The following is a 15,718-nucleotide window of genomic DNA, read 5'->3' on the forward strand; positions in this document are numbered from 1 at the left end:
GGCCACAACTCAGTAATTATCTAGATTGGCTCGGCAGGGGTGATGACTCACGAGTGGCGCTGGCCGGTGATGGGGGACACGACAGTCGATGCAAGCACGTGACCGAAGGTGGCTTTTTCATTCTTCTTTTCCATTGGAGGAGAAGCTCTAGCCTTGGTTGGCCGCCATCATTGAGATTCAGCGAAAGTCATTTTCACAGGGAGCAAAGAGGGGACAGCGCCGCCAGGCTGCGCCAAGCATTTTAAACGGAGAGACGAAAAAGAAAGAAAAAAAAGAAAGCTGGTGCAATTCTTACCTGCAGAGTTCCGAGCGCCATTCAGAATATAAATGACTGGATATTCAGCGCTTCATCGGGGGATGGAGTGAACCATTCAGCTATGCCTTCAAGGTGTGGTTAGATTACAACTGGAGCTCTCTTGGCAAGTGACGAATAAGTCCCTCAGCGATGGCTGAAACTTTATTAATGTATGTCAATACTAAATGCAAATTCATTCAATTTGCATGAAATATGAACTCAAAATCCCACATCAACCACCTTAAATGATTGATCATGTTTCTAATATGCCTGAAGTAACAACTTGGATATGGCTCAATTTCTGACAGCGATTCATTAATACATTAATTAACAAAATGATTTGCTGATGGCTTTGAGTTGCATGCTGATGCCTGAAGCCTGATTGTGTATGTAAAACTCCGAACCATTAATTATGCCCTTATGGCCAGACGCTATTAAGAATCTCCTCTTTTAAAGTCTCAGTGTTTGGACCATCCGGCATACAGTGTAACAGCTGGAGAGATTAGACAACAGGGATCACTCTTTCTCTTCTTTTTTTAAAGAACTTGTTTTACATTTGTCTTCAGCAGTTGCAGCTGAGGCTGAGACGTTTAAAATGCTCCCACGAGACAATCTTCCTCCTCTTCATCTCAATGTCATCATGAAGGTGATTCACACAGCAGGATGGGATATGAATAACTAAAATGCCTCTTGCTGTGCTGGACGGCGAAACAAATGTGTCTGGCCACATTGCCGCTTGTACACTGGCCAATTACATCCTGTTTATTAAAGGCACCTACTCCACATCCCACCAAATTGGCGTGGTTGTGGTAAAGTGTCCGGCTGCCCTAAGGTTCCTCCTTTCCAGCACAGGGCCCAGGGCCACTGTCCGCTTCACTTCGCAGACTGTGGATTATGGGAGGCTATCCACTCCACTAGGGTGGACAACACATTAATAGGAAAGAAGAATGCAATATGTGATATGAGTAATCATACTACAAAAACCATCAGTTCTTATTGAGAGCAAACAGCAAAATTCTTAATTTACATGCTGTGCTAGGATCTCAGTTACATTTTTACTTTGTTGTCATTTATAAATACCTAGACGCCCTTCTTAATATGACTTTAATAAAACACAATGTGATTTGCACCAATACTAGTACAGTTACAATAAAACCCCAAGCTCCCCCGGGCAAAAATGAAATGGGCTGAAAATAAGAACGCGAGCACATAGCAAGAACCTCTGCAAAAGTTAAGGTAGATCAACGAAATGGGACCCCCTGTCACCCTGTTGTAGATTGTATTTAGCCTGGCATTTGAACTGAATGCTCTAACCTTTACTTCAGCGCCGGCCCATGGCCGACATTCAAAGCCAATCGGCATCAGGGACTGCAGTGGCGCCGACACAATGAGGGTCCCCTGCAGATGCTCGACACCTGCTTAAACACTGCAGCCCCTCCCAGGAGGCCGCGGGTCCCATACGCTGCAACCGTGTGATCCAGCTGATGGTAATCTGCCTGGACTTCTGTCATGATGCAAGTGAAGCAACACTTGGGCTGCGATGGGCCCAGAAGACCATTGCCCCCCCCACCCCCCCCACCCCCCTTCCTCCACTGTATATATGAGAGGAAACTGGCCAATGCTGTGCTGAAATGCACGCGGGTCTGATTAGAGCACTGAAAGTGCTGTGGACTCCACGGAGGATTCTCTAACAGCGTGATCTCTAATGATCTCATGATGCATATTTAGTAGAGGAAAAAATCAGCGTGGGAGAGGTAATTCGAATTCATATTTTCAAGTCAATGCTATTCATGTAAATGAGTGCCTACATTTGCATTCTTTATACCTGGTACTTCTCAGCACAGGCATTTAACCTGCTATTTCTTCACTTCGGCTCTGAATTTGATGAGAAATCCAATAAAAACACATAAGTGGTGTTTTTATTACTTTTCATTACTTGTTTGTTATCTTGTGGTTTTGATGTAGATGCAGGGATGACTATGGAAAGTATGACAGCAAGTTATTTTTACATATTCAGAGATGGCAGTGAAACCAATAAACAAGCATGGAATTATACAAACTCTAAGCCCACACGGGCTCAGAATTATAGTTTTATAAAGAAATGCATATCAGTAACATAATTAAAAAGAATTGCATATCAGAATCTCAGGTGACATTTTATTTTAGGTTATGATAAAATGAGAAAAGGTAAAAGGCAGGTTCATATAACCAATACACATGCCATGAATTTTAAAGCCATTAGTGTATGTCCCATAGCCCTTAAAGGATGCAAGAAATGCTCTTTGAATGAACTAAAATGTCACATTAAGAGCCAAGATTTTTTTTTTTTTTTTTTTTATTGTCTGTGGAATCTTCCAAAAAATATTTTTTTTACTTCTGTCGCCATCTCGAGGGGGATGAATATTTACCACCTATGTAATTTAGTTGGGACTTTAAATGGGGGCCATGAGGAGACTAGTCATCCAGCAGCTATTTCCAGCTCTGAAGCTAATTGTTTCCTGAACAACTGTTTTTTTGGACCACATCCACTGAAATGAATAAATGCAGCATTACCTGCACTGCCTGGGTGCAATTTACCACAGTAATGTGTTTTTTACAAAGGTAGTTATCTCACCAGTGTGTTCCAGTGCTCTGGGTCAGTCTGGGTTCATTGTAGATATAACCGAGCATGTAAAAATGAAGCCTTGTATTGGTTTAGATGTTCAGCTACATATGTAAACTGCTTTCATCTTATGTTGTTACACAGGAACAATGAAGACAGGAAAGCAATGGTTAACAAACTGGAATTTTTTTATTTGTATATATTAGTTATGCCTTTATTGTCATTGCGCTGAAGCAGGACGCTACATATACAACAAAATGATGAGGGCTACTTAACAGTGCAAACAGACAAATACAGACAGTAGGCAGTGCAGACGGTAGACATAATGCACAGTAAAACCCAATACTCATTTCTCAGCGTCTTTAAGGGTTTAGTTTTATTAAGGACCGCAGCTAACGAGGGCCGTCCTGGGGCACTGGGGGCAGGACAAGTGGGAATGCCGGTAATTATTTTCCACCTAAAATGTCTTCCTTGGTCTTTGTGCTTTTGCATCCAGTTAACACTGAGTTAACTGGATGGAAAAGCACCATCTAAATAATTGATGCCCAGTATGTGAAGAGCTTTGAAGAAAAAGGACAGCCGTGGAACATCAGTTGGTCTTCTTTTTCCTCTCATTTATTCATTCGTTCACTGTTTTTAACCACGCAATTAGGCATTTTGCAGCATTCGTTCATTTCTTCGTTTTACGATGTAAACTTCACACATCACCCACCACTCACGCACTCCCCCACTCGTTCACCTGCTCCAGACTGAATTTGTGCATGCAGAGAACAAAGGAGCAGATGGGTGCAGAGCAGAAGAAAAGCACACACACATATTCCTCACACGTTTCCCGGGCGAGATGTGTACTCCTCGGCCATGCAAAAGGAAGAGCGATGCCAGGCAAACAGCCTCTGTTGGATTCTCCTGATCAGAGCAGACTATGCCGCTCCTCTGCCTGCCACACTTAAATCACCCAGGCCGACTCAAGCATCAGTCAAAACAACGTTCGAATGGAGATGTTCGATTGAAAGATGTGGAACAAAAAGGGGGCTGAGAAATAAACAAGTCCAGTGCACCCCTCTCTTCTCTCTGGCTTTATAATTGATTATGTGACAGAAACAGGCTGATATTACTCTCTCGCCCATCTAGACACATTCCCTCACTCAGTGGTAAGGCAGAGCTAAAATGTCTACGAGTGGATGAGATAAAAGGCTGATTTAACATGCATTATACCCTCATGCATCATCAATGCTGAAGTGGATCCACATTAGAAAGCCACCAAGACGGAGGTGCCGGTGATTGGACTAATGGGCTTTTAAGGTGAATGTCATGCCTGTATATTTAGCAAATCTTTTAGATTTTGCACTGCCAACATTAAAGCTCCATGAAAAAACAAATGACTTCCGATTTGTTCATTATATAATATATACTATATGATATTATATTATCAATCTCATGACCAATTCCTGAGATGGGGATTGTTGTTACATTTAGACTCAAAACGCAAATCAATTAAATAACAAGTTTGTAAAACGTGAAGTAGCTCAAAGTGTCACCCACAACATTTTTAATGAGACATTAGTCGGAATGTGAGCTGTGCAGTTTTCGGAATTGTTGGAATGGATCGTCGATATTTCTGTCACACGTGTCAAAATTCCTTTCAGGTTCGCTTTACACAAGTGGCAACGGCAAATATTGCATGCATTATTCATGGATGGGGGCAGGAATGGCAAGTGCTATGCATGGGAAAACAAATCTGATATTAATCTGATTCGTTTTCATTGACTTCTCATAATTAGATATCATTTAAATGTTGGGTGTTCTGCATTACAAAATGCAGTGAACTGTTATAATGCGGCATCTGATCGTGACAGAACAAATGATTTCAGTTTCATTTAATTTTTATTTCCCTAGCCCAAGAAGAAGCAAACTGCAGAAATGTAATAATGAAGAAATGTATTCTAATGTACTTCTTTCATTTGAATAACTTAGCACTGGGGAGAATATTACGGTTTCTAAATAAAAAAAAGAGAGATAAAAAAAAAGCAGATATTTGACTCTCATTTGCAATTTATTCTCATGGCAAGGATCGGTTGGGGCATCATTTTAATTTTTCTGCAGTCTCAATGTGGTGAGCTGGGAAAACAATAAATTTCTTCCCTCCTTGCTCCAACAAATTGCCCTGGATGGCCGTTTTTCATAATTGCTGCAGATGGGGGATGGTCACCTTTACCAAGAGGTGCTGGTTGGGAAAAAAAGTCTTATGTTAGAAACTCTTAACAGCAGAGGGTCTACTTCCGTATTCCATTAGCATTTCAAACAGTGCTTGGTTTGCTCTAGCGAGTACAATGTTTATTTGCATGCTTGCAGAACCTGGCAGCTGGTGTGTCAAAAAACTAAGAAGATGAAGAGTGTATGTTTGGGCTACGTGGGGGTATTTGTCTCGCAGTTATGGAGAAATTGACTGGGACGCACGTCACTTCTGCAGCTTTTTGGAAAATAAATAAGTAAATATATTCACTGCGAGCAAGAGCCAAGCTGTGAACAGTTGTCTTCAGAATTTATTAAACAGTTACTCGACAGTGGCTTCTTTATTTAAGATTTCATGCTGAGGAACAGTTCTTACCGAGGACTCAGTCTTTCGATTCTGTTACAACTGTATATGTACAATTAAAATATTTAATTTAGTTATTTAAGCAATTAAGTATTAAACATTGTTTAAAAACACATGTGCTGATGCTAAATGAAAAAATATCAGGGTCGCCAACAGTGTCATTCACGTCACATCTCAAGCTTTCAGCATCAATCGCACACCGTCACTCTTGTTTGGCAGTATATAATAATAATATAATAATTTTGGCAGTTGTGGCCTAGCCGTTAAGGAAACGGACCCGTAATCAGAAGGTTGCCGGTTCGAAACCTGATCCGCCATGGTGCCACTGAGCAAAGCGCTTTCACTTCATAATTTCACTTCATAATTAAGTCATACATTACAATATTTTAAAAATCAGACTACTTGTATATGCTGTTGCCCAACAGACCAGAGCGGAGAATAGAATTTCTAACGGATTCAGGCAAACTGCCCAGTACAATCTGCAGCATGTGGAAAGGTGGGAGAAGTTTAGTGCAATGTCAGATTGGGACAACAATATTATTTGTATGTCACAGCAATTGTAGGCCAACAGTTTTGCATGGACAGTGTAGGGATAGGGTTAATGTGAGGGTTTGGGGTTTAGGATTAATAGTTAAAATAGTTATTTTAAAAATCCTGAAATTGCATAGAAGTGTTGGCCTATGACTCTGTGTCACTGAGATAGATGACCCTCTTTTCTAATGCTTTTTGAGGTCCTTTCTGTTGTTTCTTGTGAACATATGAATGTACCTCGTTTCAATTGAAACAATGAATCCAGATTCAGTTTTTATAATTTTTCATTCCATTAGTCCATTACAAACCAAAAATGTTGAAAAAGTAAGAACCGAGGAAGGAAAGGTTATAGACAAGTAAGCGTGCATACATGTGTGTGTATTTGATTCAAATTAAGATACAGCAGCACACATCAGAACGATTCCGGGACTGGAGAATTATTTATGCACTGAGACAAATGCATTTTAACGGACATCAAAACTATGAAATAAAGAATAGAAATACACAGAATTTCACCGAATGGCATTTCCCTTGTGAATGTTGTGAATGTTCTTTGTTCCCGCTGTCCCCAAAGACTGCAGTTTTCCTGAACATCCATACCTATTTTACCGTGTCACCTAGAAAGAAGAAGAGAGGAAAAGGTAAGAAGATCGGGTGTCAGTGCATAAAAAGCCCATGTCCCCTAATGATCCATTTTACAGCAGAGTCATCTTCTAACCACCACTTCCTTCATCTGATTGTTCTCAGCTCAGGCTCTTTGAAAGCACATTCAGCACGAGCCACTATGAGAATTTGGGCGACGTGACAGCTTTCCTAATGGAGCTTTCAGAGTTCCTCACCATGCTGTTTCAAACTCAGGTGGGAAATGGATGAAGAAGCCATGGGATTCGCAAGGAGGGGCTTTCTGAGAGCAGCCACGCGGTGGAAAATATCATCCTGATGATTTCCTGCGACATCTGTCAAATGCATTCACTGTGACAGAGCCGTCTTCCTACAGGTCAGAGCAAGACCTCACCAGACCCCTGTCCTGAATCAGGACACATAGGTCCAGTCAAGATAAGAAGCCTTCTGAAAATCCTTAAAGCTTAGGTGAATTTTATAATCATTACATTCATTCCAAGCTCCAAATTATCCAATAAAATGTTCTTGTATTTAGCTGCTCTTCGAAAAACTGCAAATAAAAATTTGTCAGCCAGGGAGATTGTACTGAGGCAGGAGTGTCAAGTTGGATGTCCTACAAGATGCGTCATCCTAGCATCTCCATCTTTATGTAGGGATGGTCTCTGTCTAGGATGTATTTCATATCCTTGTCATAGCTCAGCACAATGCAGTGGCCTGACTAATAACATGACAGCTCTGTTTACAACGATCAGATTTCAGGATATTTGTTAAGTGTGGCACGGATAAGTCCACAGCAGGTAACACGTTCATGCAATGTTTCCTGAAGGCAAATCCAGCTTGAGAAAGCGTCGGTTCTGTGACATGTTTGCACCGGAACATTTCCTCCGTTAATATCTCAATTTGTTTTTGCAACTCTATACCAGGTCTGTCTGTCTGATGGGTCCGACTTTTCTGTATCTTTAGTATGTTTTTTTTTTATATTCCACTTCTCGCTGGTTTTATTATCTCAGTGAATGTATCAGCCCACACGGTGCTTATGATTCAGCTCCCGTCTCTCCAGCTTGCCCATATCTTGCAGCGTTTGATGTCTGCCTCCTTTTCCATCAGCCCTTCATACGACTAGCAGCTGACCTCCGGGACTTTCTCACACACACCCTCCTTTCGCCCAGCGTCCCCTCGCTTTCTGGCAAACTTACCTTGGTGGTTTTCACCTTGTTTCCAGTGCTGCAGGACCAGCCTGTGAGATCGGGGAGGACCTTACACTCCTCTCCTTCCAGACAGGGCTGCATCTGGCACCACCACTTCAGACGGACTATAGAGGCTGGAACACAGGAGCGGGAGAGATGGAGGGAGTTAGAGCTGCCCTGCTAATCCCACTGAGATCAGGACAGGACAGCCAACGAAGCTCTTGCGAAGACTAAATTAGAATTTATCAGTTCAGAAATCAGCACCATGGATAACTCAGGGCTCAGCTTTGCACAAACTGACCTTATATGTGTAAGTTAACCATTATCATGCCCTGAAGATTAAACAGCAAATTTAATATTAACAAAATATTATATCTATATCTATATCTATCGATCTATTGGTCCAGGCGTGAGTGTCACCAAATGGTGAGTCTGATAATGATATGTGTCAACCCAACTTATAGGTCATATGACAGCGGTCATACCAGTGACTGGGGGCACTGTTCAGGGTGTGAGGGGGCGGCTTGGTGTTCAGTAGCTGTTCAGTGCTACTCAGATGCCTAACTGATCTAACGTGTATCTTCTGCAGCTGCATTTTGCCATTTTCCCGGCCCAGCAGATTCCCATTCCTGAAGCCCTGAAGACTGACAGGCCACTGTTAATAAGACAAAAGCTGTACTCTAAAATGAAACACCCTTAATAAAAACTTAAAATAATATGTGGTTGGTCTTTAATTTCATAGCGTTGTTGTAGCAGATTGGAAGTACAGAAGGTTGGAATGAAGTGTTGAGCAGAGAGCCAGCATGAAACCCTGCAACCGAGATCTCCTTTTAATCTTAAATCAGTGCCACAAAGCACTGAAGTTTCAGCTCTGAGACTCAATTGAGACTTCACTAAGCAGAGTGCTTTTTTCTTTATGAAAAGAACTGAAAGGGTTGGGAAAAATGGAAGAAACCAGATAAATTGTCCCTGACAGGCTGGCCAAAGTAAAATAGGAGTCGTGAGCGCAGTAATTCAAACACTGATTACTGCATCGTATTAGCAAAGCATGTCATCTGGGCATAGGCTACCTTTCAAAAGCACAAGGAAATTTTATCATCTTTGTGGCACCTTGGCCTATTAGGGCTGTAATGAAAAAGGAAACACATGAGGACAGATCAGTAAATAAGTGACACGTCACTTTTGTCAGGGCACATAACTTACACATACAAATGGAAAATGTGTCCATGAGTATAATTTTCTAACCATATAGGCATAAGTGACATTTTGTGTGTTTGTGTCTGTGTGTGTGTGTGTGTGTGTGTGTGTGTGTGTGTGTGTGTGTGTGTGTGTGTGTGTGTGTGTGTATGTGTGTATGCACACAGTGGTGGCCTAGGAAGCAGAGGGAGGAAGGAATCAGAAGGTTGTGGGTTCGAATCCCAAACCGCCAAGGTGCCACTGAGCAAAACCACCGTCCCCACACACTGCTCCCCGGGCGCAAGTCATGGCTGCACACTGCTCACCAAGGGAGAGGGTTAAAAGCAGAGGACACATTTTGTTGTCACTTCATATATATATAAACAACACATTTTAGTATTTTTTTAATTTACAAATGTGTTATCATTTTTTGGTTGGGAAAATGGTTGAAAAATGTCACTTACATCCATATGGTTCTCACCCCTCGTTTTAATGTTGTTGCTTCCTTAATCAGATACATGACTTTCCATGTAGTACCATGCTAATAAATTGTAGGGTTCATACTGATTATCAGGAAAAGGGAAGAATTAGACAGGGCATGCCTTCTAAACATGGCAATATAAGAATTAATACAATCAAAAGCAGCATTAATAAACACAGATTAGCCGTGACATTATGAGCACCTGCCAAATTTTGATAAGGTCCCCTTTTTGCCGCCAAACAGCACAACCCATCGAGACATGGACTCCATTAGACATCCAAGCGATGCTGTGGTATCTGGTACCACACCATCAGTAGCAAGTCCAGTAAGTTGTGAGTTAGTGACTCGTTTCATTGGATGTTTGATTAGATTGAGGAATCTAATTTGCAGTTGACACTTCAAACTCACTGTACCCATGATGAAATCCACTGTATCCACAATTGGACCCAAATGGTAGCTATTTAACGGGATTTATTTAATGTAGCATGTTAGGTAGAAAACAGTCAAAAGCCTGACCACTCTCATAAAAATGAATGAAACAAGTTCCTTTTATACAGATAAGTCTGCAACCTCCCTTGACGCCCCTAAGAGCTGGAAATGTAAAAAGCTTATAAAAGCTTCTTTTAATGCTCATCCCAAAGGATGTCCCCAGAGTTTGTCGCTTGGCATAGTGCGGCAGTGAGATGCAGAAGATCCTGAAAGGATCTCAGAACACTGTACCTTCGACACATGAAGGCTGTGCTCCGGTCGTCCCAGCTACGTGACCAGGTAGGCAGGAGCACTTGACCGTCTGGGACTGCTCCTCGATCTTGTTCCTGTTGCAGCAGCGATGGGCAGCAACCACCTCGCAGGTGCCAGTCTGCGCTAAAGAAGACCAGTGAAAAATGAACCACCTATCAGGAACAGGGAAATTTGTGAACTTCAAAAGGCATCTTAGCACTTTGGATGAAAGCTGTTCCAATTTGTGACAATTTGCAGGTCCCCTTGTCAAGAGCCTTAATTATTAAGCGCTGTCATGTCCTCCATCTTTTCGTCCAACACCAAGCCATGGTAATGAGAGGCTTTCTCTCCAGCAGATGGCCTAGTCAGATGAAGTAGAACCATGTCCCATCAGGACAGCTATTCAGGCGCGCACAAACTCCAGCCCGCCCGGCTGCCCGGTGCCATTCTAGCAGCCATGTTCATGCATCTGTAACCTTTCGCCTGGTCGAGCAGCCGACTCATTCATAAACGCAGATTTCTCCTGACTTAATCCCTGCCTAGCTGGAGCTCTAGGGGCAAACGTGGGTCTCTTTTTACTTTAATCACAGCATTATGCGGAGCTATTTATGAATTTTTGCCTCAACAGTGTAACAGAATATTGAGCCGTGCTGATTTATTATGTATTAATGCGCATCCGGATGAACAAATGCACAATGGCTAAGCAGTGTGACTGGTGTCCTTTTTTTCTCGGTACTCTGGAGGGATTTTATGGGAGAAAGCGACCTTGTATTGTAAAAACCAGAGAGGTGAGGAAGCCATCATGTGGCCATGTGAAGTACTACAACTATGCTGAGAGGCAGTCAGTGTACCGTCAGTTTACCCAGTCCTTATTTACTCTGGATTTTATACGAGGGTTACTAATACGGTCTAATGATGGAAGAACACAACGTGTAAAGCATTCAAAATCAACAATGTGTTATCAACCATATGTAAATGTAATGTAAACCATATAGCCACATTAGATGGATTATAGAATTTGAGGCAGGCCTGACAACCAGCCACTCTGCTACCACATGGTAATTATTTTCTCCAATTTAAGCAGTTATTACAAGTGCTGTGAGCTGTTGGCAGGTGTGATCATTTGCAATGCAGAACCTCTGATACAAATACAATGTAACTTTTATCATGATAAAGAATTTGGGGCAGTGGCCCTGGTGCATCAGTAATCCACAAAAGGTGGTGAAAATGTGTTTGCTGGTATAACTCAGCAATCCAGTACTTTAGAGTTCACAGCATAATATCAATATTTTTTTAATATGTATACTGTATGGTTGACTATTCTAGAATTGTATATCTGTATATGCATATGGTTTTTGTGGGAATCTCTGAAATTGTCAGATTAAACAACCCCTTAATATGCTCAGATCCCCGTTGCCTGTTTTGCATTAGGTTGACTTCATGTATAAAAAAAAAATCACTGACTACTTATTATTAACCTTGGCAACTTTAAAAGGCACACACACTTTACCAGACCAAAGTACCTCTGCTCACCATTTAAAATTTGGGTGAGAGATCATTTTTGTCTCATCAGTGAGTCTGATGCAGAAGTGGGATGCTGTCAGTGTCACAGGGGGTTGTCCTCCACCCAAAAAAATCCCAGTGCACACAGTAAAACTACTGAAAATGCCTGAATTCAGGTTTATCCACACTGAATTCACAAACGAACAAAATCAAAACGATCAATTCTACAAAATCTAAAACCAATAACAAATGAACGCACTGTATAAAATCCATTACAAAAACATTTTACATTTACATTTACATTTATGGCATTTATCAGACGCCCTTATCCAGAGCGACTCACAATCAGTATTTACAGGGACAGTCTCCCTGGAGCAACTCAGGGTTAAGTGTCTTGCTCAGGGACACAATGGTAGTAAGTGGGATTTGAACCCGGGTCTTCTGGTTCATAGGCGAGTGTGTTACCCACTAGGCTACTACCACCCAAAAAGACTTGTGTTTGAAAGATTTGTCATTGACAGATATAAATGAAAAAAATGAATGAATAAATAATATGTGCTCATATTGATAAGGTGTATTTACAGTGCTGATGGTTATTTATGCAGACGTGAGTTCACAAATCAACAGACGTGGCCCTGCAGCTCAATCGTGTACCCTCGGGTGGTGCTGGGGACACGTGGGATTTCCTGATCCTCCTCAGATCCTTTCGATGACAAAATCTCTCTGGGTGTCCTGAGCTGTTTATATCTGTCAGTAGCCCTGTGGCACGTAAAAACACTCATTACCACTGGCCTCGCTTAATTCCCCCCGGGCGATGAGTGTATCAGTGTCCGCGAGCTGTAATGAGTCTGTGGGGATTAAGGGGCATGGCTGGGACCGACCTTCTGTCGCCTGGGATGCGTGGTTGCTACTGGACGCTGGTGCCGGATACCCCATCGCTACGCAGATGACAAGCAGGCCCGCCATAGACACTTGCCCAGACCTCATCTTCATCCTACAGCTAAACACGGGTTAGGCAGCAGTCATGAACAACAGACGAACAATGTGTTTCACTATTTATTTTTTTTTATGTGCAAAGCAACATCTGCACGTGTTTCCCTTCCACACAAGTGAAAAAATACACACAACTTAGCATCATTGTCAGAAAAAAAAGCATTCCCACCTCCATGTTAACGTCCACCAGAGTCAGATGAAGCAGTGCCGCTCCGGGGCGAGTTCACCATTGTGGGCAGAGTGAACAGGCTTGACAGAATACCCTGGGAAGAGATCAGCATCCCATGATGAGGCCTTGCCAGCGTCGAAGTCACGCGATCATGCAAAGCAATCACATAACATAACCAAGAGACACGCCATTTAGTATTTTCTGGGTACTTTAATACATTTGTGGGGCGTGGAGTATGACACGTAACTTGAAAAATGTAAGAAAGTGAGCTTTGATAAACAAAGAAAAAGCAATTAAGTCCAATTAGGTTATATTCAGCACCATATTCACCCCTTGTGACCGTGGCAAATCACTGTTGAGCAGCCAGCGAGGGACTGCTGGGGGGATTAGTGGCGTATTTAACGTCTAATAACAGTCTAATGATGGCAGTTCCATTTCATGCACCAGTTCTGACTGTGGAGAGTTGGACCGAAGCCCTCAATTCGGCCTTCGTGGGCCACCGAGGTGGGTTTTTAACAGCACTCCCCTGTCTGTGCCACTAGAATGAATGGTTATGATTGCAGCCCATCTGTTCACTATATCTATATCTATGTCTATTTCTATAGCAGTATACTGGTATAATATTTACACAAATATTGCGTTTGCATTTATATTTTAATGTCAGTGTGCATATTTGAACTATACCAGTCTAAATCTAAACAAAATCTAAGCACATCTGAACCATTTATATGGATACACCTTAATAAAATGGGAATGGTTGGTGATATTAACGTCCTGTTTGTGGCACAAACTTTTCAAGATAGGTGGTGACCATAGTGGCCATATTGAAGTCGGTCATCTTGGATCCAACTTTTGTTATTTCAATAGGAAGAGGGTCATGTGACACATCAAATTTATTGGTAATTTCAAAAACAATGGTGCGCTTGGTTTTAACGTAACTTTATTCTTTCATGAGTTATTTACAAGTTTCTGACCACTTATACAATGTGTTCAATGTCACCAACCATTCCCATTTTATTAAGGTGTATCCATATAAATGGCCCACCCTGTACTTGCATCTGCATTTTAGTGTGCATATTAAAACATTACTAGTGACTGCTAATAAATATTTGACCTTCAGAAGACTGCATACCGCTGCCTACACGTCTAAATTCCAGGCGAGTTCATTAAAACCATTAAAGTCGTGCATTTCTGAATTTCGTCACGAACTATCGGAACGCTGCAGCATAAATAACAAAATTGTCTTAATTTCTGCAAACTTGTCGGGAATAACACGGAAGACGACTCACCGTTTTTTCACCCCGAAGTTCTTTAGGAATCCCAGATGTTAAAAAGCATTCCAACTCAACTTCAGCATAACGAACAAAAACTGAACTTGACGGAGGCGTCAGTCGGAATGAAAAGTACCAAATCGCGTGAAATGCGCATAATGCAGGACGAAAAGTAAACGCAACGTTTCTCTGCCACCACCGTAATACGATGTCGCAATATTACTCTTAAACGCCGAAGTGCGAAGATGATGAAAAGTGGGTGCAGACTTATAAAAAATAAATAAATAAATAAAAAGCCTCGGTCTCTTCCTCCTCCTCTTCTTCCTCCTCTTCCTCCCCCTCCTCCGTATTTAATGGATTTAATTCGCCGCCATCTGCTCCCCCGCTGCTCCAGATCCCGGATCCCCTGACCAAAGTGTGAACTTTTTCTCTTTTTTTGGCAATTTATCACTTCTCAGGTCATTTTACAGCATTTATCAGACGCCCTTATCCAGAGCGACTTACAATCAGTAGTTACATGGACAGTCCCCCCCCCGGAGACACTCAGGGTTATGTGTCTTGCTCAGGGACACAATGGTAGTAAGTGGGGTTTGAACCTGGGTCTTCTGGTTCATAGGCGAGTGTGGTACCGACTAGGCTACTACCACCTAGATCGGATATGTGCACTGTGTAATATGAGTCTTGCCATTTTGTCCCTTCTTGTTCACTTTGTCTTCACTCAGCTCACACTTCTCCTCTTTATTTTTCATCAATTGCAGTTTATTAGCACTCGTGGTGTAAAATGATTGTTGCAGATCCCTGTTTAAGACCATGGTTGTTATAAGCAAAATCATTTTTCAAAGGTTCGGACACACCTCATTCAATGTGTTTTCTTTATTTTCATGACCATTTACGTTGGTAGATTCTCACTGAGAATCTATGAATGAACACATGTGGAGTTATGTACTTAATGATAAAGGTGAAATAACTGAAAACATGTTTTATATTCTAGTTTCTTTACTCTGATTACTGCTTTGAACACTCTTGGCATTCTCTCGATAAGCTTCAAGAGGTCGTCACCTGAAATGGTTCTCCAACAGTCTTGAAGGAGTTCCCAGAGGTGTTTAGCACTTGTTGGCCCCTTTGCCTTCACTCTGCGGTCCAGCTCACCCCAAACCATCTCGACTGGGTTCAGGTCCGGTGACTGTGGAGGCCAGATCTCCACTTTTTGTTAAGTACATAACTCCACATGTGTTCATTTGTAGTTTTGGTGCTTTCAGTGTCACACACACACACACATGACCCTTCTGCACACACAAGGAAAAACTTCACTAAAAAGGAAGAAACCTTGGGAAGGAGTGATACAGAGGGGGACGCCCTTCCAGGGTAGAGTGAGCGTGCAATTGATTTGTCCAAGAGAAGAAAAAAAAAAAGTCCAACAGGACTATTGGTGGAAAAGTTGTAGTACGGAGCATCTGTCCATGTTTGGAGGTACTGAACAGTGCAGAAGTAGGCTGGGGTTCTTCTCAGTGTTCTGTTGAGCCAGCGTGCCCTTGAGTCTCAGCGGTCTGTTTATTACATCTTGATGGACATG

At 42.0% G+C, this 15,718-nt stretch overlaps 1 protein-coding gene across 3 annotated transcripts; it reads right to left on the reverse strand.

The window, feature by feature from the left end:
- Positions 1 to 3,073: 3,073 nt before the first annotated feature.
- On the reverse strand, positions 3,074 to 14,364 carry LOC114798815 (chemokine-like protein TAFA-3). 3 transcript variants are annotated; one of them, XM_028994805.1, is made up of 6 exons: positions 14,164 to 14,364; positions 12,875 to 12,968; positions 12,594 to 12,712; positions 10,210 to 10,353; positions 7,842 to 7,966; positions 3,074 to 6,641 (listed from the first exon to the last, which is right to left on the reverse strand). In XM_028994805.1, the coding sequence occupies exons 3-6, from the start codon at positions 12,703 to 12,705 to the stop codon at positions 6,630 to 6,632; spliced, it is 393 nt and encodes a 130-aa protein (XP_028850638.1). In that variant the 5' UTR covers positions 12,706 to 12,712; positions 12,875 to 12,968; positions 14,164 to 14,364; the 3' UTR covers positions 3,074 to 6,629. The 3 variants fall into 3 exon arrangements, with proteins under 3 accessions (XP_028850638.1, XP_028850636.1, XP_028850637.1); XM_028994803.1 differs by lacking the exon at positions 3,074 to 6,641 and having other exon boundaries at positions 6,896 to 7,966; XM_028994804.1 differs by lacking the exon at positions 3,074 to 6,641 and having other exon boundaries at positions 6,896 to 7,966; positions 12,875 to 12,999.
- Between the last annotated feature and the right edge of the window lie 1,354 nt (positions 14,365 to 15,718).

The sequence above is a fragment of the Denticeps clupeoides genome, chromosome 10 (assembly GCF_900700375.1).
Source record: "Denticeps clupeoides chromosome 10, fDenClu1.1, whole genome shotgun sequence".
Lineage (NCBI taxonomy): Eukaryota > Metazoa > Chordata > Actinopteri > Clupeiformes > Denticipitidae > Denticeps > Denticeps clupeoides.

Bases quoted from the DNA above. Each gene is read 5' to 3' on its own strand.
- LOC114798815 (XM_028994803.1), bottom strand. From the start codon at position 12,705: ATGAAGATGAGGTCTGGGCAAGTGTCTATGGCGGGCCTGCTTGTCATC. The intron at 10,354-12,593 runs GTCGGTCCCAGC...GGTCTTCTTTAG, and splicing joins CGCATCCCAGGCGACAGAAG to CGCAGACTGGCACCTGCGAG. The intron at 7,967-10,209 runs GTACAGTGTTCT...CCTGTGTTCCAG, and splicing joins ACAGCCTTCATGTGTCGAAG to CCTCTATAGTCCGTCTGAAG.